General features: G+C 42.6%; 1 protein-coding gene across 13 annotated transcripts in view; it reads right to left on the bottom strand.

Moving 5' to 3' along the window:
• Positions 1-24,758, bottom strand: part of TENM4 (teneurin transmembrane protein 4) — a 427,285-nt gene that overhangs the window by 145,618 nt on the left and 256,909 nt on the right. For all 13 annotated transcript variants that reach the window (XM_078390190.1, XM_078390188.1, XM_078390192.1 and 10 more), the window contains 2 exons: positions 12,691-12,792; positions 8,617-8,811 (listed from right to left, as the gene is read on the bottom strand). In XM_078390190.1, coding sequence (XP_078246316.1) covers positions 8,617-8,811; positions 12,691-12,792 — 297 coding nt within the window. The remainder of the gene's footprint in view (positions 1-8,616; positions 8,812-12,690; positions 12,793-24,758) is intronic.

The following is a 24,758-nucleotide window of genomic DNA, read 5'->3' as shown; positions in this document are numbered from 1 at the left end:
CCTTGGTCTCAAGTGTCCGAGAACCATTTCTATTTGGAAGAGACTATATTAGCTTACAATGGCAGACACTGACTTCTTGCGTTGCTCTGATTGCTGCAATATTACTGTTGATTCTAGAGATAGGCATGGGCGGCTGCTGGAGGAGGCACGGCTGAGAAGCAGAGCATGCCTGTTCGGCTGAAAAAACGAATCGGCACAAACTGCTGGCTGGGCAGTTTGTGCCCATCTCCAGTTGATTCCCATTATTAAATGGACTGTAGCTGCCTGGATAGCTCAGTGAGTTAGGTTTCTGGCTGTGGAGTCAGAGGTTGGGAGTCTGATGCCCCATGGTGTCTTCTGCAAGTAGAGCCGGTCTGTGTGGCCTTGGGCATGCTCTAACCTCCCAGGCTGCCCCCTAAAAGGAGGTAATGGGAAACCACTTCTGAGTATAGTGGTGCTTCGCATAACGAGCGCACCGTTTAATGACGAATCCGCATAGCGATCTATTTTTTGCAATCGCTAATGCGATTGCATTGTGATGTTTTGAATGGGAAAACATCGCATTGCAAGGATTAATAAGCGTTTCACTTACCGATCTTCGCATTGCGATGTTTTTAGAACAGCTGATCGGCGGTTCCAAAATGGCCACCGGGTGCCCAAAATGGCTACCACAAGCATTTCCGAGGTGGCGAAAATGGCGGCGCTATGGAGGATCTTCGCTGAACGGTGAGTTTTCGCCCCATAGGAACACACTAAACGAAGTTTAATGAGTTCCTATGGGGTTTTTAGTTCCATTTAGCGATGTTTCCAGATAGCGACGATTAATCCGGAACGGATTAACGTCGCTATGCGGGGCACCACTGTATTCTCTACCTGGAAAAACCTGGACTTGTATGATTATTATTATCATTCCTGTTTTGCACCACAACATCCCAAATCTTCTAGCCAGCATGGATTATGGTCATGTGGGCTGGTAAATTCTGGGACTTTTAGCCTTTCCCAAGTTCCAGCGTTAAAAGCTCTGGGGTGGGGGCTGCCTCTGCCCCTTGATCCTCAGATGCCTAAACCTTCGAAAGACATACCTCTTCTTCACAAAACACTTGATTCATATACTTTAAGTGGGCTGTGATGATAATTTGCTATGGTTTTGGTGTCTCAGGCCTGTTTTAGACCCAAGGGCAGGCGGGCGGCAGCATACGTTCCCTCTGAGATCAGCTTTTAAAAACACCCACCTACAGGTCAAAATCAGGCCCACAAAGAAGGTGTCATTTCGGACACGGATGTATTTTAACAAGGTTTCATAACAATTGCTAAAAACATCAGTTCTCTTGACGGCATGTTCTCTTTTGCCAACAATATGGGCCACGGATTCTATCTTTTACCTTCTGTCATACCAGTAATAACTTTGGACATTTAGTTTGCCTTCTAACCACCCATTGCCCCCGCCCAGCAACTGAACATAAATGATAAATATATTAAGACAGGGCATATAAGCCTAGCTGTCCTTTTAAAAAGTGGATTTTTTGCCTCTATTATGGTGAGACCCAGGTCTTTGACGGATGTTTTGCTGTGATGCAGGATACACGACAGGTTGAAAATCACTGCCCTATATGTTTGGAGTGGATGTGAAGGGTAAAGGAGGGACGCTGGGCACTCTGGAGGCTTCATGTGACCCATGGACTGCCCATTCCTGGAGTGTGGACACTCAAGTGCCACTGCCTTCTGCAAAGTCCTTGTGTGACCAAACCCAAACGGACATGAGAAAAGAGCAGCGCCAGTAAGCTTATGCATCAAAACTGGGCCCCTGAACCAGGGAAAAACTATCTTCTTTCATTATAAAACCACAAAAACTTGAATCAAACTTAGCTGGGGGTGGGAAGAGATATCTGTTTGAAATGGGTTAGCCATGCTGAATCCACAGTGTTCTACCAGGTGAAGACTGTGGACTTCGTTTTTTTTTTCTCAGTCAATTCTCTGACCAATTTTTTGCCCCAGGTCTTATGCAGCACACATAACCACTTCAGGAAGTGCTGTTTTCAATATATACCATGCTTCCGTTAGCACATGTGTAACTGAAAACCTACAGGACCCACAGAGGAACGTCTGCCTTTTCACTTACAGCATGTGTTGCTAATTCTCACCTACGCTGAATTAAGAGTTCTTTAAAAGGAAGAACTTCTGGTACGGTCTGTAGGATGTGGGCAAAATAAGAGGGAAGTTCTTCTGCCAAACCCGCCACCCCCGCCCTGAAACGAAGAGGAGAAGGGTTAAAAGCTGAGGTTTTCTCGATCAATACCCATTCATTTTGAAAGAGCTCAAAAAGGATCTGCCCTTTAAAATACAGACTAACAGAGATGATGGTATTCCTAATTACTATGTGTGTACGTGAAAGCTGGACAGTGAAGAAAGCTGACTGGAAAAAGATCGATTCATTTGAAATGTAGCCTTGGGGGAGAACTTTATGGATACCATGGACAACTGGAAAGACAGATACCGTATTTTTCGCACCATAAGACGCACTTTTTTCCCACAAAACAGGGGGGTGGAAAGTCTGTGCGTCTTATGGAGCGAAGAAAACAGATTATATTTTCCTGTTTTCTTCTCCTAAAAAACTGGTGCGTCTTATGGAAAGGTGCATCTTATGGAGCGAAAAATACGGGTAAGTGAAGCTAGATCAAGTCAAGCCTGAATTTTCTCTAGACACAAAAACAACCAAACTGAGGCTATTGTATGCACACTATGACAAGACAAGATTTCCTGGAGAAGATGATTATGCTGGGGAAAGCAGAAGGCAGCAGGAAAAGCGGGAAGACCAAAGAAGAGGTGGATTTATTCACTAAGGAAGCCATGTCCGTAACATTGCAAAAGATAGGAATTTTTGGACGGTGACTTGATGGCATACAACGACAGCCACCAAGGAACATTAACTCCTTAGTCATGTTTTTTATGGATTATTAGCTGGCTTTAAAAGAAATAATGGCTCACAAAAATAAGGCAGTGGGTACGTGGTAACACCAACCATGACAAGCCTTTTGAGAAGCATGGAGTAAAAACACTGGAACTGCAAAACCAAAGGGATTAATGCCGGGTGGTATGTCTTCAAATCACGTTCATAACATAGTGAAAAGGAATTTTATATCAGAAAGATTTAGAAGACAGGCAAAGAATTCCACAAATTTCCAACATAACTGTCTGCATGCTAAGTGCACGCTCCATAGCCACGGTTTCTTTTGCTGTCGATATTTCAAGGGCAAGAACATGCATAGCCTTCTTTTTAGCAGGTAGCAAGCTCAAGAAGCCTCTGTGCTGCAAGGTCAGAAGGCCAGCCGTCGTAAGATCGAATCCACGCGACGGAGGGAGATCCCGTCGCTCGTCCCAGCTCCTGCTAACCTAGCCGTTCGAAAGCATGAAAAAATGCAAGTAGATAAATAGGGACCACCTCGGTGGGAAGATAATGGCATTCCATGTCTAGTCGTGCTGGCCACGTGACCACGGAAACTGTCTACGGACAAACGCTGGCTCTACAGCTTGGAAACGGGGATGAGCACCGTCCCCTCGAGTCGGACACGACTGGACTAAATGTCAAGGGGAACCTTTACCTAAGCATAAGTTCATCCATGTGTATAAAGGACAGACTAACAGTCAAGTACCTATGAACCTTATTTGTATATATTGAAAATACAAAACATAAAGTATGCTTAAGGAAAGTCATTTCAGTCCTTTTTAAGGGCTTCGACACTGCAATCAACATTTCACAACTGATTTTGAAAGGGGAGGGGGATGTAGAAAACTTTAGTTATTTATATGTACTTTGCTCTCATTGCTTGAGATCAAATTTAGATTTGAACAGGGAAAGCTATGAAGCCCGAATTGAGGTATACATTTTTTGTCTGATGCAATTCATTTAAAATAAAAAATTTAGCTGCCCAGAGTAGACTTCAGTCTAAATGGGCGGGATATAAATAAAATAAAAAAATAAAAACTAAAAAAATAGATAGATAGATAGATAGATAGATAGATAGATAGATAGATAGATAGATAGATAGATAGATAGATAGATAGATAGATAGATAGATAGATAGATAGATAGATAGATAGATAGATAGATAGATAGATAGATAGATAGATAGATAGATAGATAGATAGATAGATAGATAGATAAAAAGTATGGGAAAGAAACGACAGCTGAATAGAAGAGGAGATGCTTCACATTTAGAAGGTCTTGGGTTCAAATTTCACAATCTCCAATGAAAAGGACCAGATATTTATTTGAATTACCGCTGAATGGGTGATTCTGTGATAGACAGGCATACTTTTCTCAGTTTCTTATCTTCCCAAAAAGCAATAAAATGGAAAAGTTGCTGGTAGACATAAGCAAATGGGAAAAGAATGAAAATAATTTTAAAGAAAAAGAAAACGCTATAAGTAAAAGATAAAATGGGGTTGGGATAGTAGAGATTAAGGGTGTTGCAAACCATATAACACTTTTAAAAGAGGGATCAAGAGTTGTTCAGCTTCCAACTTCAGAAAGGTTAACTCTATTATTCAACAACGTCACTTAATTTCCAAACCAGCAAGTCATCTAGAAGGAGAATGTTAACTGGCACTGAATTGGGAATTAAAATTAGGGTTTTAATGGAAAATAATCTTATCCCTGTTATGTTGAGCAACAAATCAGATAGATGCATTACTGCTCCCAAGATGAGTAAAAAGACTTCAAAAGAACCACACACCACAAATTTGAGCAATGAAAAACTAGTGCACCAGAGAGACAAAGCAGAAGCACACATTATAAAAAACACAATGCTGCTCCTGGAAATAACACCCCCAAGTTAAGGTCATCATCTCCTTATTACTAGAATATCTAAAGCAAAAGCAAAGTGTGCTGCTTATATACAGCCCTACAGAGCTTAAAGCACTCTCTGGACATTTTACAATTTAATGAAGCAGGCTACATATTGCGCCTTCCCCCAAGCAAACTGGGTACTCAGTTTACCCACCTTGGAAGTATGGAAGGTTGAGTCAACCTTGACCTGGCTACCTGAGCCTGATGGGATCAAATTCAGATCATGAGCAGAGTCTTAGCTGCAGTACTGCAGTTTAACCACTGCACCACAAGGCTCCAAGCTGAACTTAAACCATTGTTGATGTTGTTGTCTATGGTGCACAAATACTGAGATAATTACAATCTACCTTTCCCCAATAGATTACTGGGACTCTTATAGGTGGGAAAACCCATACCAGAATATGTTCGAGGTACTATTTACTAGACATGATGAAAATACAGGACTATGCTTGTGTGTTTTGTTTTGCTGTGTCCTTGGAAAAGACTGAAAAAGGTGTGCTTCCTTGACACAAGCTGATTTGCAGTCAGTGTTACCCCAACAGCTATTTTATACATCCCTTTACCATAATATGAGAGCTGGTATTTTTTTTTTAAAAAAGTGATATTCACCCATAATGGCAATAGAGTTTCTATTCCAACATGAACATCAAAGAGAGAGAAAAACCACCACCAAGCACCTGAAAGTCATGGAAATGAATGCAAATCAAGGAGAGATACCAAGCCATTTCCATTTCAGGCCTAAGACAGAACTGAAAGGGATCTAAGACAAGCCTTTTGAAAGGCACTCAATCCCAAAGCAGCACTGAATTCAAGACCCAAATACAGAAAAGCTCTCAGGCGTCCCTAAGGAAAAGCAGATTCCCCCCTCCCTTTTTTTTCCACATCACTCATGCTGAGGGTGACACCTGGAAATTGCTTACAGCAGTAGGACCCGTTTTTACTTTTAATTCTATAGTTAGAAGTGTGGACAGAGAAGATATTTGAAAAAGAACATATTGAATCTGCAATTGTTGCTGTTTAGCCGTTAAGTCGTGTCCAACTCTTCGTGACCCCATGGACCAGAGCACGCCAGGCCCTCCTGTTTTCCACTGCCTCCCGGAGTTTGGTCAAATTAATCTTGGTCGCTTCGATGACCCTGTCCAACCATCTCATCCTCTGTCGTCCTTTCACATGATGTATTCTGCATATAAGTTAAATAAACTGGTGGACAATATACAGTCTTGTCGTACTCCTTTCCCTATTTTGAACCAAACAGTTGTTCCATATCCAGTTCTAACTGTTGCTTGCAGTCCCACATATAGATTTTTCAGGAGATAGATAAGGTGGTCAGGCACTCCCATTTCTTTAAGGACTGCCATAGTTTGGTGTGGCCCACACAGTCAAAGGCTTTCGCTTCAATGAAGCAGAAGTAGATGTTTTTCTGGAACTCTCTGGCTTTCTCCATAATCCAGCGCAGGTTAGCAATTTGGTCTCTAGTTCCTCTGCCCCTTCAAAATCCAGCTTCTACTTTTGGGAGCTCTTGGTCCACATATTGCTGAAGCCTACCTTGGAGGATTTTGAGCATAACCTTGCCATCATGTGAGATGAGTGCAATTGTACGGTAGTTGGAGCATTCTTTGGTGCTTCCCTTCTTTGGGATTGGGATGTAGACTGATCTTTTCCAATCCTCTGGCCACTGTTGAGTTTTCCAAACTTGCTGGCATATTGAATGTAGCACCTTAACAGCATCATCTTTTAAGATTATAAAAGTTCAGCTGGAATGCCATCACCTCCACTGGATGTTATTAGCCATGCTTTCTAAGGCACCCTTGACTTTACTCTCCAGGATGTCTGGCTCAAGGTCAGCAACCACATTATCTGCTTTGTCCGGGACATCCAGATCTTTCTGGTACAATTCCTCTGTGTATTCTTGCCACCTCTTCTTGATGTCTTCTGCTTCTGGTAAGGACCCTACCATTTTTGTCTAACATGTCCATCTATGCACAAAATGTTCCTCTAATATTTCCAATTTTCCTGAAGAGATCTCTGGTTTTTCCTTTTTTATTATTTTCCTCTATTTCTTTACATTGTTCATTTAAGAAGGCCCTCTTGTCTCTCCTTGCTATTCTTTGGAAGTCTGCATTCAATTTTCTGTAACTTTCCCTATCTCCCTTGCATTTTGCTTCCCTTCTCTTCTCTGCTATTTGTAAGGCCTTGTTGTACAGCTACTTTGCTTTCTTGCATTTCCCTTTCTTTGGGATGGTTTTTGTTGCTGCCTCCTGTACAATGTTATGAGCCTCCGTCCAAAGTTCTTCAAGCACTCTGTCCACCAAACTGAGTTCCATAAATCTGTTCTTCACTTCCACTGTGTATTCATAAGGGATTTGGCTTAGATTGTACCTGACTAGCCCAGTGGTTTTTCTTACTTTCTTTAGTTTAAGCTTGAATTTTGCTATAAGAAGCTGATGATCAGAGCCACAATCAGCTCCAGGTCTTGTTTTTGCTGACTGTATAGAGCTTCTCCATCTTTGGCTGCAGTGAATATAATCAATCTGATTTCAGTATTGCTTATCTGGTGATTTACATGTGTAGAGTCGCCTCTTGTGTTGTTGGAAAAGAGTGTTTGTGATAACCAGCTTGTTCTCTTGACAAAACTCTATTAGCCTTTGCCCTGCTTCGTTTTGAACTCCAAGGCCAAACTTCCCTGTTGTTCCTTTTATCTCTTGACTCCCTACCTTAGCATTCCAGTCCCCCAGAATGAGAAGAACATCCTTCTTCGGTGTCAATTCTAGAAGGTGTTGTAAATCTTCATAAAATTGTTCAATTTCAGTCTCCTCAGCAATGGAGGTTGGTGCATAAACTTGGATTATTGTGATGTTGAAAGGTCTGCCTTGGATTCGTATTGACATCATTCTATCATTTTTGAGATTGTATCCCATTACAGCTTTACCCACTCTTTTGTTGACTATGAAGGCTACTCCATTCCTTCTACGGGATTCTTGCCCACAATAGTAGATATGATAATCATCTGAGCTGAATTTGCCCATTCCTGTCCATTTTAGTTCACTGATGCCCAGGATGTCGATGTTTATTCTTGCCATCTCCTGTTTGACCACCTCCAGCTTCCCAAGGTTCATAGATCTTACATTCCAGGTTCGTATGCAGTATTTTTCTTTCCAGCATCGGACTTTCCTTTCACTTCCAGGCACGTCCACAGCTGAGCGTCCTTTCGGCTTTGGCCCAACCACTTCATTAGCTCTGGAGCTACTTGTCCTTGTCCTCTGCTCTTCCTCAGTAGCATGTTGGACGCCTTACAACCTGAGGGTCCCTTCTTCCAGCGTCGTATCTTTTAGCCTTTTGTTTCTGTCCATGGAGTTTTCTTGGCAAAGATACTGGAGCGGCTTGCCAGTTCATGCTCCAGGTGGATCGCGTTCAGTCGGAACTCTCCACTATAACCTGTCCGTCTTGGGTGTCCCTGCACGGCATAGCCCATAGCTTCTCTGAATCACTCAATCCCCTTCACCACGACAAGGCACCCATCCATGAAGGGGTTTGTGGAGTCTGTGATTAGATGGGCAACTTTGAGCAATTCTTCCTGTTATAGCTATTGAAAAGGTCTTCCAACTAAACTCTGTATGAAAATGATTGATAGCTAGCAAGCTATTAAATGAGGAAGGGTCTCCTTTCTTTTCCATCTCTATGCTGTGTAAGGGGCATATACAGCTGACATCACAGCCCCAAAGTTAATCTCTTTGCTGCAGGAAACTGCCAATCAAGAGCAAAACGACAAACGAGATGATGTCTAGAAATACCTTCTTCGCAGCTTTCGCCTTTGTACCCCGGATTGCAGATACAGGTCCCCGTGATGCACGTGCCGTGGCTGTTGCACGAGACATCAATGCACTGGCTGGTCGGAACGTCGCATTCGGCCCCTTTCCATCCACTGTGGCACAAGCAACGGCCTTTCATGTACTGCCCATTTCCACTGCACAACACTGGGCAAGATGCTAAGAGACAAATAAAAATAAAAGAGTCAGAAATCTTCACGTGAAAGGGTCCAGAACTTTGCATTTACACAGTGTGAGCTGTCATATTATCACCCTCACTATCCCATAGCGTTTGTACAGCATTAAAGATGAAGAGAAGTATTTCAAATCCTATAAACCTAACCATGTTGCAGGGCAGACAGGAATTATTTGAGAAAAGAAGAATGAGGGGAGATAGGATAACACTTTTCAAATACTTGAAAGATAGTCATTCAGAGGAAGGAAAGGATCTAGTCTTGATCTTCTGAGAGCACAAGACACATAATAAGGGGCTCAAGCTACAGGACGCCAGATTTAGGCTGAATATCAGGGGAAAAACTTCTTAAATGTTAGAGAAGTACGACAATGGAATCAATTATTTCTTGGGAGGTGGTGAGTACTCCAACGTTGGAGGCATTCAAGAGAATATTGGGCAACCATCTTCCAGATGGATTCCTACATTGGAATCCTAATTTGGATTCCTACATTGAGCAGGGGGGGTCCAACTCAATGGTCTTAATAGGCCCCTTCCAACTCAATTATTCTATGATTCTATGAATTCCATAGATTCCATGAATTCATAGATTCCATGAATCTATGTTGTGGAACATCCTTTCAAAGCTCACAATCCTTTTGCTGAGCGGTTGTTCTGCTTGTCACATGGAGTTTTATGGTCCAGGTGACACCATCATCCACAATCATAATGTAGAAGTGACATAATGGGGATATTCTGGCCTTGTGTGAAAGCACAGGGTAGCAGAGATGAGGCTTGCAAATGGCTTCAGATGCCCCTTCAATCAAGGGACTGGAGTAGCAATGAAGCTCAGTGAGAAACCCAAGCTGACGAACGAGAGAGGGTAAAATGTTTACCTGGTTCAAACTTTGGGGAATTTGGGAGAGGCTGTTGAAGTCCAAAGCATCAAATGTTGGCCAAAATCTTGCACATTTTTATTGGCAAACGGTAATTGGTGCAACTTGCAGCTGCTAAAAGCTGCTGGTTAATCTGGCCTTGGATTATTCACAGCACACAGTCAGCTGGCTGGAGGTGCAACCAGGAATTATAGCAGAGACTCATTATTTGTGTGTATGTGAGTATCACCACGTCAAGTCTGATTTATGATGACTCTAGTAGGATTCATGTGGTATGGCAGATATTTGAGTAGTAGTTTTGCCACTGTTCTCCCCCAGTGAGTTTTCATGGCCAAAATGAGATTAGAACCCTGATCTATTCTCGTTTGACTCTCTACCCATTCTTACTACGCTACACTAGATTCCAAGAGATTCATTTGTTGGTGGTAATTTGCCACTGTGAGTAAAGCCATTTCCCTTTTGCTGGCTTCATGATGCAAGAGGGTTTTGGTAATATATTTCACAATGATTCCTTGCATTGATGCAAATAGATATTAACTTGCTATTTATGTATTTAAAGGGACGTGGTGGCACTGTGGGTTAAAGCGCAGAAGCCTCTGTGCCGCAAGGGCAGAAGACCGGCTGTCGTAAGATCAAATCCACGCAACGGAGTGAGCTCCCGTCGCTTGTCGAGCTCCTGCCAACCTAGCCATTCAAAAGCATGTAAAAATGCAAGTAGATAAATAGGTACCACCACAGTGGGACGGTCACGCCGTTCCGTGTCTAGTCATGCTGGCCACATGACCACGGAAACTGTCTTTGGACAAACGCTAGCTCTAAGGCTTGGAGACGGGGATGAGCACCGCACCCTTGAGTGGGACACAACTGGACTAAATGTCAAGGGGAACCTTTAGCTTTACCTTTATTTATGTATTTGGTATTTCCAGACTGTATGCTTGTGTGGTATTACGTATTTTACACTGCCTTGTTTTACATTTTAATTCGTACATCATGTTTCTGGGGGAGCTCAGGTAAGAAAGACAAGATGAGGGCCAGAGGTTGCTGGAATTAGAGCTGAATGCCCTCCCTTCTTCACTGTGCCCTGAAGAGCAGCTCTCCACCGTGCAATGTTAACCTCTGAGGCTCTGGACATGGCCAGATCTCGCTCAGAGACAACCTTATGCACGGCTGAGGACAAAAGGTCAGCTTAAGCTCCACCAGGCTATTGACAGAGCAGTGGCTGCAGAAACAATACAAGGCAGCAATTTCTAAGCTTTTCTGCTTAATTCTTTCCCAAAGGGGGCTCTTCTCCATGGATTACTCTTGTCACAAAGCAGCGATGGGGAGGTGGTGAGAAAAGTATGCCCGTACAGTCAGAATAAAATATAAGCCAGCAAGACCAGAGGGTGAAATGGTTTACGCCTTATTAGAGTCTTGCTTACAGCCTTCTTTAGCTTTGCATCGTACTACAGTCTTGAGCTAAGCTTCAGACCCGTAACTGTAGACACACACTTTCAGAGCTTGGAAGGAATTAATTGCAAGTAAATTGGTTACCTATAGTTACTTACTCACTACAATAAAGGCTGCATAAGTAACTTAAGGTTTCTAATATAGCATCATGAACAGGACTGGAGTTAGTTTCTCAATGTCACAAGTAGCACTTTCAATTACTTTCAGAAGTTTTTTTTAAAAGAGCATTTAAAGCCATTTTAGAGACATTTTGAGAAGGATTTTCAAAGGTTTACTTGCTATGGTCTTATCAATTCTAAGGTGTTCTTAAAAGAAAGGTTAACAGAAAAGAAAAAAGGAATGCAACTGAATGCACATTGGCATAAAAAGACGATAGAATTCTGGCTGTTATTTTTTTCGCTATTTATATTGCTATGTGGGTAGTATCTGAATGGGCCAGAAAAATACGGCTTCCTCTCCTTCTTCCAACTCCGTGTCCTGCTGTGCCAAACTTCAGACATCTAAGATCACCTTGGAGCCCAAATGGGAGAGGGAACGGTCTTTCACTCTGTGATAGCTACGCATGAAAGACTGTTTCCCCATAGCTTCTGATGACCCACGATGACAGAAGTAAGACAAGGAGCAATACATTAATGGTGTTGTGGTCCTCCTTACTGCCAGGTTTAGAACACAGATTTCCATATAAAATTTCTTGTAAGGCTACACCATTCTCTTAGAACCTCTTCTATAGTGTGAAATTGAGGTGACCTGAATTGTTCTAGAAGATCTTCTGTGGGTTGGTATGTAAGAGAGGAGTGTGTGTTTGTTGTTTTGGACTACAACTTCCATAATTCCCCAGGTGGCATGGCCACGTCCTTTTCACTGTTCCATGTCCTGGACACCAATCAAAAACAGCAATGTTGCCAACCCCTTGCTGGTGATGGAAAAGCTCACAGGCATTCCACACCTCAATGAAAATACTGTATACTGTATTAACAACAGTATGGTGTTGAGTTGACTCTGACCTTTTTATGACCTTTGGCAGGATTTTTTTAGGTAGAGAGTGCTCTACCTTTCTCTTTTTCTAATGACGCTCTGGAACTGTGCAGCTTGCTCAAGCCTACACAGGCTGGCTCTTCTCTCAGGGGGCATAGGGTCCAACTTACCGAGCGACCTCATCTACTGAAGTCTGAGGGCACTAATGGAGATTTCTACCCTGACAGTTCTCAAATTCTTGCAAGGAGTGTCTCTTTACCAAACTGAGGAGACCTTACTTATCACTAAACCAGTGGGCTCAGCTTGACTTCCAGTCATAGAGCCAATGTGTTGCGCAATGCAAAGGTCAACTTGTGAAAAAAAAAACCAATGCAGACCTGTATGAACCGAGAACTACCAGAAACTCTTCTCTTTTTGTCTCTGGAAAACCTTAAATGGAAACCTTTGTATAAGTGCAACTTCATCTCCTTGGGCAATTTCTCAATAAGACACATCATCTCCATCTGGGAAAAATAATAACCAATCAAGCAACCAAACAAAAGAAAACTCCAAATTCTGAAATCTTACCTCGACCGCAGTCAGGCCCCAAGAAACCAAGGAAACAATGGCAGGTCCCAGAAATACAGTCCCCGTTCCCGTAACAGTTGCTGGGACAATTATCCACAGATTCTACGGAAGGAAGGAAGGGAGTAAGTGACCAGTTGTAAGAAGGTATAAACGAGAAGTCAAGACATTTCAGGTACTGTGGGAATGAGCAAAACTCAAGGTGCGTATAAAGCAGGCTTCATTTATAGCTGCAGCTCGCCTATAAAACGACTGAGTCAGAATTTATCAAAATGACTCCTCCTGCAGAATAGAATACGTAATTTATAATGGAAAGCAAAGGCCACGTTAAAGATGATCCCTGATTTTTCCCCATGCTAATGCATCACCAGTGCGAGGTCCTTCAAAGCCGGTTGTGTCCCACTCTTCTGCAACCCATATCCATTAGTGCTCTGCATAGATACAACACACACTTCTATTCTTTATCTCTTCCCCCACATACCGAAGTTGACGGCTATCAGCAGCTGGAAAGTTGCTTTCTTGGACTCTACCACCTACAGTCTACCCGACAGTAGGGCCAGATTAGAAGTGGTAGGGGAATCCAATAAGGCAAAATTACCCAAGCTCTTGGGAAAGCTGTAGCTCCCATCATGGCTGAGCACAGTAGGACGTGGAGCCCAACGCACACAGAGTGTCTCAGGTTGGAGAAGGGCTGTTATAAGCAGGAAAGTGTGAAATCCCAAGAGTGTTTCAGGGTGACGAGTTGGCTCCGTTGCTCTTTTGTCCCGTGCTCCATCGCATGCAGCACTTCCAAAATGGCTATCTCACTGGCCTCAGTCATGGGCCATTGCATACCACCATTTTATTCCCATCTCCATTGCAGAATTCTGGCCCCAATTGCAGAATTTTGCTCCCAATACCCATTTTTTTGCAAGCACACTCCCCCTTTTCACTCTTTCTTGCAGTTCTGCCTTCGTTCTTGGTTATTGCAGGGTTCTAGATGTCCCCATGGTCAAGGAACACAAGGACATTTGAGTCTCTGATCCCTAGTTTAGTTCCTATTTGATTTTGGGAGTGAGGAAGAGTCAAGGTACATCAACGCCATTTTTACTCCCCTACAATTTTATTCTGATTCTTGATCGTACTCAGAAGGTGGTAAAATAGATTGGCAGGAATGAGTTTTTCAAAAACTTAGATCAGTGGTTTTTAACCTTTTTGAAAGAAACGCCCCCTTGAGCCATTGAGGAAGTTATCATCGCCCCCCTCCCCGCGGTGATGATATCTTATTTATTTATTTATCTATTTATCTATTTATTTATTTAAGACACTTCAATCCAATGACCCCTGAAAACAAAATTAAATTCCAAGAAAATGAAATGCCCCCAAATAAGTAACATTTAATGATTTAGTTGCAAGTGAATTTAAGACGCAAAAAGAAATATAAAAAGGGCATAAAAACAAATGCAGGAACTAAAAATTTCAAGACAAAAAGTCTGAAACTAAATTAAGATTGGAGGAAAATATATATTCATGCACAATGTAAAAAGGCTGCAGCCATCTTCACAGGTTTGGCTTGCTCCAGTGCCCCCCTACCGCCCCCCTTCTGTTCCACCGCCCCCACACCGCCCCTTTTCGTTCTACCGCCCCCTTTAAAAATGAAATCGCCCCCTGGGGGGCATTATCACCCACGTTAAGAACCACTGACTTAGATAACTGCTTTGGCTAATAGTTCAGTGGCTTGGGTATCTGGCCGTGGAACCAGAGGTTAGGAGTTTGATTCCTCACTGTGCCTCTTTGATGAGGGCTGGTTTTGATGATCCTTAAGATCCCAGCTTGGCAGTTCTAAGATTATTAATGACTGAGAGTAGCCTCACCTACTCCCCCTAAAGAATTACGGAAAAACACCCCCTCCTCATCTTCTTTTCTTTTGCTGGACATTGCTCGTACATTTTCAGCCATGCCATGACAGCCTTAACAGGTGGAAATCAAAGTTCAGATTCTCTAAATGTAGCACACAGTGCCAATTCTCTGCACTTCCTAGTTGCACCAATGAAGACTCATGCCCTTTTCTGGAGGTGCATAAAGACAAGACTGAACGGCGGAGATCCTCTGTGCATCTGAGTTGTGTCAGAACAAAATGATCCTACTAGGGCAGTTCCCACATTCGTAGCAGAAAAAAAACAACAACATTGGTTAAACTGGCACAGTTCATAGAAACAGCCTTCATGAATTTAGAAGTATTTTCTTTATGTCGCGGGCTAGAAATCCATCATGAATCACAGCCCTATGTCACAGAAATCTCCTTCACATTGGACCCCTCTATTCACTTCCAGAGAATGGACAGCCTCTCTCTTTATATTCTTTGCATGAGCAGAATTATTCTCTACGCTAAAATGCAAAACTGGAGAAAATGTAACTCTCACGCTTGCTGAGAAATTAACTGATTAAGATGCTTGCCTTTGGTTTGTTTTCTAATACTTACTATAGCAAACATCAACCTTCCGTCCAATGCCCCCAAAATAGGATGCATTAAATCAAAACAGTATAAACACTAGAGCAATCAATAAATGGTGTTTAAAAACAAAGCATTAATATAGCTGAGTGCTGCATCATGTAATCAAAATACATCTCCCCCGAGCACTTCATGCTCCCCTTGGGTTATTTTTTTTGGGGGGGGGGAATGAAAATCTATCCCATATATAATGTAATGTTTCTCCTCAAAAATTCTAGAAAAAACACCCAAACTTTGCCAAAATGTCCCTTATTTATCATCCTGTGAAAGCTAATAAGTAAAGGGAAATAGTGTTCTTTGCTTTCAGCTTCATTTTTAATGACAGCTCAAACTAGTCGTGTTTATGATTTTCTTTTCATAAAGTATATGGCTTATTAAATGTTAATTCCCCACCCCACCCCTGAGAAAATAAGGATAATTCTTAATTATTTCTAAGCATAAGTTCTTAGCGTAAAGACAGGGTACAATTGTTCATGTGGGATTTGACAAATGACAAAATAGCACGGTTTGCTTGAGTCTATTGTTTCCAATCCTCACTAAATGTAATGTGTGTCATATTAAAATAGGATGTAATTATGTGGGGGTGGCCTTAACTTAGCTGGATTCATTTTTCACTGAGACAGGTTAGAAACAGGGAAGGTATTTTTCAGACATAAATACCCTTTTTAAAAAAACAGTATTTCTTATTTGCCATCCAGGAATAAAATTAACCACTGAACAATTAACAGAGAGGTAGGGCTGGGTAGTGGTGCTGTGGGTTAAAGCGCAGAAGCCTCTGTGCTGCAAGGTCGGAAGACCAGCCATCATAAGATCGAATCCACGCAACGGAGGGAGCTCCCGTCGCTTGTCCCAGCTCCTGCCAACCTAGCTGTTCTAAAGCATGTAAAAATGCAAGTCGATAAATAGGTACCACTTCGGTGGGAAGGTCACGGCATTCTGTGTCTAGTTGTGCTGGTGACGTCACCACAGAATATTGTCTAAGGACATACGCTGGCTCTACGGCTTGGAGACGGGGATGAGCACCACGCCCTAGAATTGGACAGGACTGGACTAAAGATCAAGGGGAATCTTTACCTTCACCTAGGGTCGGGAATCCAATAGGTCTTGGTAGAAGATGAAAAGGGATGGTGAGGCAGGTTTTGTCTGTCTTCTCCTATGCAAAGGCCCCAAAGATAGGAAGGTGTATATGCAGTTCATCATGGACAGCTGGATGGACAACTGGCAGTGCATTATATTCTACAGCTGTATTAATTGTGTGCTGTCAAGTCAATTCTGACTTAAGGGGACGGTTTTCCAGGATTTCCTAGGTAGGGAGGTGGTTTCCCCTTCCCTTCTTCTGGGGTTGCCCTGAGAATGTGCGGCTTGCCCAAGGCTACCCAGGCTAGCTCTTCTCCCAGGAGGCCCAGTGGGGAATCGAACTCCCAACCTCTGGTTCCTCAGCCTGATATCTAAACCACTGAGCTATCCAGTGCTGTCCTCTGAAGATGCCGGCCACAGAGACTGGCGAAACGTTAGGAAGAACAACCTTCAGAACACGGCCAATAAGCCCGAAAAACCCACAACAACCATTAGATCCCGGCTGTGAAAGCCTTTGTGAATATATCCAGTGAGCTTTTTTTCTACAGCTCTACACTCATCTAATTTAACACTCTTCCACCGAGGTCCAGTTTCAACCACATTCTGTACAGATGCATTTACAGTGGTGCCCCGCATAGCGACGTAAATCCGTTCCAGGATTAACATTGCTATCCGGATTTGTCGCTATGCGGGGGGGACCCATAGGGACCCATATTGGGGAAAAAACTCACCGGTAAGTGAAGATTCCCCTATCCGGCCGACATTTTCGCTGCCCGGTAAGCAAGGGCAGGGCGCAAAAACGCTGCGGGCTGCCATTTTCTGCACCTGGCGGCCATTTTGGAACCACCGATCAGCTGTTTTCTTAACATCGCAATGCGAAGATCGGTAAGCGAAACACTTAGTGATCATCGCAATGCGATGTTTAGCCTATCTAAACATCGCAATGCGATCGCATTAGTGCTCGCAAAAAACGCCTTGCTATGCGGATAGGTCAATTTCAGATTGAGGCATATCTTACTCAAAACTACTTCAACTGCTCTCTCAGTAATGATTTCCCCCCAAAATTGTTCTTTCAGAAGGCCAAAACCAAAATAAAAAAATAAAAATAAGCACCAGAAACTCTCATTCTGTAGAAAGTCGTCTGCCACACATAGTTTGAAGCAGGAAATGTGTACTGTGTAAACCTTTGGTATTTATGTCACATCTTTCAGAGAACATTCGAAGGAAAAATTGAACACAAGGGTAAAAGCAGAATAATACAGCCCTAGCTGAGCTATAGGCAGCTGAATAAGAAGCCTGGGGTCAAGCTAGGCATGAGTGATCAAATTAAGGGTCAGGCGAAGCCTTGTTATGTTCCTTCAAGTAGCTTCAGACTTTTGCATTTGCTATGAATTAGTGATCTCTGAAAGGTCTTATCATTAACAGCCTGCTCAGGTCTGGGAAACTTAAGGGTGTGACTTCCTTTCTCAAGTCAATCTATCCCACATTTGGTCTTCATCTTTTCCTGCTGCCTTCAACTTTTCCCAGCAATATTGTCTCTTCTCCTCTATCTGTAGAGGAAAGTGACAGCACGGTTTTGATGGCGTTACATCAGTATCTGAGAAGTCTTCACTACTAAGGAGATGCTGTAATTGGTCACCCTAGTGGCTCAACACTTTGGGCAGGCACCTTGTGGGGTGATGCTTGATTCTACTCTGTCGTGTTTCCCCAAAAATAAGACAGGGTCTTATATTAATTTTTGCTCCAAAAATGCATTAGGGCTTATTTTCAGGGGATATTTAATTTTACAGTCATGTCATCTTCTGGTTGCTGCACAATGGTGGAGGGCAGGGTTTCACTTAACTAGGGCTTACTTTTGGGGTAGGGCTTATAAGACGAGCATCCTGAAAAATCATACTAGGGCTTATTTTCAGGTAAAGTCTTATTTTCGGGAAAACAGGGTAGTAGCTACCATTTACCAGTAATAGCGTTTAGAGAGGGCAGAATTGTGAAATACTCTTGGTGGTTTGCAGACAAGGGCTTGCTAGGGCCTGTTATTACTGTAGTTGAACTTTTAATATGTGCCTTGCTCTGTCCTGCAATTACTTACATGAATTACTTTTTCTCTGGACAAAATGTAATTATATATATTAAAGAGATGGACAAATTGGCTAAACTCCCCATAGATCTTTCTTTCCCCTCTTGTTTCGGATTAATTATCTACCCTCTGGCTGCTTTCGTGGGACAACAGAATGCCCAACTATTGCAGTATTTCTTCCCTATTTATCTACCGGAGAATATTAGGCTTAATTACTAAAAGCCCCCATCTCTCCTTCTCTTGGCCTAGAAGCCAAGGCAATCTCCTCCCAGTATCACGCCTTATTAGAAGCCTCAATAATGTTAGTGTGTGATAAAGTGTTGCATATTTTATAGGCTCAGTGCCTCACACGCTGCTCCCCAGCCAGAGAGAAAAGAACTAAGCTAAGAAGGGGAAAACAAAGCAAAACAAAAACAAAAAACAAAAACAAAAAAACAGACAGGATGCATTTCAGTAGAGCTAAAGAAGTAAGCAAGCAGAGGGTTGGATAGCTGCCTGTAATTAGATCCAGCTCCAGTTTGAAACAACAGATTAAATATCACATCATTTATCCTGGTTAAAACAACAACGGATTGTTTATGGGACATATGTGTATCCAGAGTTTGGCAGAAGACAGAGTAATGTCTTACAGCAACTCTAGTTTCACAATGAAACCAACTCCTGTGCTAGTTTAGAAGACTTCAAATGGGCTCCCGGAGGAGACGGCAGCTTCTCGGGCTTAAGCTTATTGGTGCATTTATTTATTTATTTATTTATTTTATTTATATCCCGCCTATCTAGTCGATAGACCACTCTAGGCGGCTTGTCTAGGAGGTTCTCCCCAATCAGCTGGAGAGGCTACAACGGCACGTCTTAAAGAGTCAACATGTATAGGTGAATAAGTGTTTGGGGTTTTCCAGGAGCCTGGCTGAAATCATACTTCCTGAGACACTCCGTCTCTAGGGAAAGTGGCAGGTGCCGTAGGCCAAAGTCAAAGCCTGTCTATGTATCCTGTATTCTTCTCTAAAAATCGAATGGTAGAAAGATCAACCAACAGCTACAAGGCTCAATGGCACCTCTACGTTCAATACACAGCTTGTAAATATTACTCATTTGGACAACCCCAACATTCTCTAGACAGCATGGCTGCAGTTTGATCTTGGGGAGGTCTTCTTTGGCTTCTTTTCCCATTAGTAGACTTTGGGGGCAGTCACACAAGCATTTAGTCACTGTTTGGTTTGCTGAAGGGACAGGTTGATTTGCTCCTTTTCTCAGCAATCACACAACAGAAGTGTTGAAGTGAATCAGCCTATCCCCAGAGAATTCCTATTGTCATTTTTCTGGACCCCATCAGATTTTTTAAACTCTTTTTTGTGTGGGATTGTTCTGTTTTGGTTTATTCCCAGCGCCTGTGATCACTGGAAATAAACCAAAATGAGACTGGAGCTCATGCATTCAGCTGTGGGCAGGTTCTCGATCCAACCTTTAAGACAAGTCAGAAGGGGGGAAAAGAGAGAAAATATATCATTGCCACCTCCCATTTCTGGAAGTTTTCTTTTTTAAAAAATGTGTAAGTGATGCAGTACATCAGCACTGCCCTAATACAGCCTCTTTTTTTCACTTCCTCTGCTCCTCTTCAGAGCAGAGGAAGTGTTTAGTTTGCCAATATTGTGAAGTGGCTGTCTTTTTCAGCTATCTCATGGTATGGGAAATTGACAGGAGGAAGGAGCAAAACCAAACAGGGTCATTTGGAGTCTAACATGCCATTTGGATGCAAGGATCACATCAAATGGCATACCAAACCTGTACCTGACCCAATGCAAGTCTACTTAGTCCACACCAGCCCACTCCAGAAGAGCCCATGTAGACAAGCCCTTGGAATGTACACTGTCTCTGTGGGGCTTGCATCCTCTGCCCCTAACATAACCCCAACTGCTCCTGCCTTGGCTTTGTTTTTCTTTTTAAATGCATGTTGAAAGCTTGCCCATTTTTATAGACATTCTCCAAAAATGCCATCTATTTCATGGACAACATAAATCTGTCTTTTAATGTTGTACACTTTGTACATGAAATATTTTATAATTGTTATGCTATGATTTGAAATCTTCCAGTCTGACCAGTTTACAATTAGGTCAGACAGTCAGTCGGTTAAGTAAGAAAATAAGAACCTCTCTGCACATGTGAACCGGCTGCCAAATGTTTGAGAACATGAGGACAGTGGATTGCGGTAAGCCTAACTAGGTCACAGAATCTGTGCCATGAACAATGGAAAGGGAGGTTGTGAATACATGAACCTGCCTTTTGAATGAATCAAACTGCTAGTCCTTCATGTCTGAGAACAGACATGCTGATGCCTTCCTGATACTCAGGAATACAGATTGGCACAAACTGGAAAATCAGTGGTTCATGGCTACCCACGAACCATCACAGCCTCCCTGAAAAGTGAACTGGTTTGTGGTATGTTTTTCAGGTTCGTGCTGGGTGGGTCCACTTGCCCGCCCTTTTCCCACAGCCCTCGTTGCTTCCGTACCTAGTCCTGTCACCATCTCCTCCACTGCCACAGGTCTTGCCACAACCACCACCACCAAAACCACCATCAGTGACAGCAGGCCAGCTTCTCTTCCTGGAGCTGGGCCCATGTGTCCGCCTATCAGCTGGGAGGTGGCGGGCGCATGCACAGGGACAGTAGTCCAGGGTCCTGGGAGGAAAGCCTTCCTACTGTCTCTGATGGCGGTGGCGGAGGCAGGACCAGGTAGAAAGGTGACGGGGGCAGTCAGAACGGGGCAGGCAGGTATGCCAAATGAAGCTCTAAGGGCAAAAAGGTTGGGTGCTTCATTTTGCTTCAGTAGAATAAGATCCCCGAACTGAACCACAAATGTTGGTTTTTTTCTGGTTCGTCGTTCGGTTCATGCCCATCTCTATTCTGGACTTTGGGTCATTTCATTTTTGCATGACCCAAAGTCCAGAATAGAGGTGGTCATGAACCGAACTCAAAGTTATGCTCTTTCCTGTAGTGATATATGGAACTGAGAGCTGGACCATAAACAAGGCTGACTGCCGAAGAATTGATGCTTTTGAATTGTGGTGCTGGAGGAGACTCCTGAGAGTCCCCTGGACTGCAAGGAGAACAAACCTATCCATTCTGAAGGAAATCAAATCTGAGTGCTCACTGGAAGGACAGATCCTGAAGCAGAGGCTTCAATACTTTGGCCATCTCATGAGAAGAGAAGACTCTTTGGAATAGACCTTGATGTTGGGAAAGTGTGAAGGCAAGAGGAGAAGGGGACGACAGAGGATGAGATGGCTGGACAGGGTCATCGAAGCAACCAACATGAATTTGACCCAACTCCGGGAGGCAGCGGAAGACAGGAGGGTCCGGCGTGCTCTGGTCCATGTGGTCACGAAGAGTTGGACACTACTAAACGACTAAACAACAACAACAAATTTCTGGCCTCTGGCAACACCCACCAAGGGTGAATCCAAAACATCTGGAGGATCCCAATTGATCCGTCACTGACAGAGCCCCGTACTGCTTACTCTGATTCTCTTCAGCTCTGTACTTCTTGGCTTAACATCTATTACTGTAACTTTAATGTTTGTTAAGCCATCCTGAGCACTTGTTGATAGGTGAGCTCTAAGTTCCTAAAATAGATGCGAGGACTGGCAACAGACAAAGACCTTTCCTGGACTTGGGAGGATGGAGCCTTTTTTACACTGGCGATGCCAATGGGGTTCATTCGTATTCAAAGCATGTGCCATACCACGCAGCAATGGCCTTTCTCTTGTGAACTGAAAAAGCGTCTAAGGAGGGCGATTGAAAGACATTTACGGAGGATAAGGAGGGGAAAGGCCTGCTGATGGAAAGAGGGAATAAGAGCTGAAAGGAGAACAGAAGATGGGAAAAGTGAGTCGCGTGGTGCTTTGAACACAATGAATTAGTAGCCTTCAAAAGATTCTATCATGAATTGAGTTTGCTCAGGTCTTGCAAAGTCAAGGCTGGGGCTTCCTTTACAGAGTCCAGTAATGTCACATTCAGACTTATTTCCCCCCCACACACACACACACAAACACACACTGCTTCAACTTTTCCTAACAAGATTTTCTTTCCCAGTTAATCTTGTCTCATGTTATTTACAAAGCACACAGCTTCAGTTTAGTTGCTGCAGTTGTGGAATAACAGAAGAGTTACAAAGACAGACAAACGCAACCTTCAACACAGTGTTACACTGCTTCTAGCCAGGGTTACAGTCAGCCAACCATAGCCTTCCCAAGGATATTATGAGTTCTAAGGGTCGAAAGCAAGACAACCCACTTTATACCACAACTTAGAAATTATCTCCTTCTCTTTTTCCAAGTCACAAATAGTATATTTTGGCATTTCAATCTACTGACACCTCCTTGAGCTGGTTTTGTTGTTGTCTTGTCTTGTGACTGGTCTTTTTTAAACCTCTACTTCTCTGGGCACTCAATATGCTGATAACCTGTTCTTTCTCAACTGGCCAGTTTTTGCTGAACTCATCACCAGGGACGTAAATCTTCACACGCAAGGCCAAGAAACTGCAAAATCGTTCTCCGTTCCCAATACGAGGGCAACCTATTTTGTGGTCATCTGGACAAGAGAAGATTGCAAAACAAAACAAAACTCTATAGAAATTATGCAAAATTGCAAAAAAAAAAAAAAAGATAAATAATGCACATTGGGAAAAAAAAATCTATGTTATTTTCTGCATAAGGGTGTTTTTAAGAGCAAACTTAAGACCGGGCTTTTTAGGCAGGCTTTCCGTCCTGTCTTCACTTGATTTTTTCCCCCTTTCTCCCATCTTGTGTCACATTACTATTGTTGTTTTTTTGACTTTATTATATTGTTTTCATTCCATTTTTTATTGTTAGCTGCCCAGAGTAGACTTTGGTCTAGATGGACAGGGTAGAACTCAAATCAAATCAAATCAAATCAAATCAAATCAAATCAAATCGAATCGAATCGGAATGAATGAATGAATGAATGAATGAATGAATAATAGACTTTTAAAGATTAGAGACACTGGGCAGACTGTATAGTCTTTTTAAAAAGCCCACAACCAGATAGTCATTCTGTGCTTTGTGTGTGTATGTGTGTTGTTTCTCAAATGAAAAGGATGCTAATTTTGGCAAGTGACCATTTACACAGATTATGAGGGGGGAAAAACCCAACCCCCTTTCCTTATTCTGGTCTGCAGGCGAAGAACCTCATAGGACTTGAAAACTCACCACTTTCTCAAGTAGAGACAGCCTGAATCAATGTGGAGGAAATATTTGGTGAGTATTTGGTTACTCATGCACTCATTGGTAGGAACAGTGTTTGCCATCAGAGAGAGAGAGTAGCAGAGAGTACATTTCTTCTGTGATAAAGTATTAAATTTTTTTAGTGAGGTAATTATCATTTAAGTAGTGTACAAGTCATTTCTCTGTCGGCGTACTACAGTGATGCGCCATTAAGTCAGCCAAAAAAAAAAGTTCTGTAAAAAATAATCAATTAAGTGGGCATTAAAAATAAAAGATAAAACAAAAATAAATAACATTAGGGGTAGCAGCAATTATTACTTTTACCTCCTCCTCCACATCTGTAACAAATAAGCACCTGTGTGCATCACACACCTGTCGAAATGATGGAAATGGCCCTCCCCCTATCTCCTTGCAGATGATGTTACAAAACACCATAATACTGATTGATGAAGGGAAAGGAAGGCCAGCAAATGATCATTTCTCAGGAATTATGAGTGCACATGCTCAAAATTCTTGCTCTGTCTCATTCCTTTTATGTATTTTCTAATGCTGGTCATTAATCACACATGTCAGAATTGTTGGTGCAGACAATTCAGGGAACAGAGACTACTTCGCAAGCTAAGCAGCCTTCAAATACAGTTCCCAGAACAGACGGGCCAAAAGGCGAGTGGAAGCAGAAGAGATCACTTGACGGCTGCCCCAAATTCACTTTTGACCACCATTTCCTGGTAAATAATTCTTTCAATTATTTCTGGACTACGCTTCTTCAAATGGTTGATGCGAGTGTGTGTGTATCAAAGCACATACTCAACAATGTACAGCATCAAGCCAAGGCACACTGGGATTCCAGGCAGAGTTATTACATTATGCTCTGAAGAGCAGAAAACATTCCGTAAGTCAAATAAAAAATAGGGATGCCCCAAACAAAAAAAAATATAACTATGAAAGTGGACCTCAGATCAGCACCAAATTCAGCACAGATGTAGCAGAACGGCTGCTCTCACAGTGCACCACATTTGGAGGCATTTGGGCAAAGGGTTTTCAAGTTGTGATTTTTTTAAAAAAGTAATACAGTGGTGCCTTGCTAGACGATGATAATCCATTCCACTGAAATCGCTGTTTAGTGAAATCATCGTCTAGCTAAAAGCATTTCCCCATTGGAATGCATTGAAAACTGTTTAATGC

Source organism: Pogona vitticeps, chromosome 3, assembly GCF_051106095.1.
Source record: "Pogona vitticeps strain Pit_001003342236 chromosome 3, PviZW2.1, whole genome shotgun sequence".
NCBI classification, from domain to species: Eukaryota; Metazoa; Chordata; class Lepidosauria; order Squamata; family Agamidae; genus Pogona; species Pogona vitticeps.
Note: the sequence above shows the minus strand (reverse complement) of the source record. Positions and strands in the feature narration are given on the sequence as shown.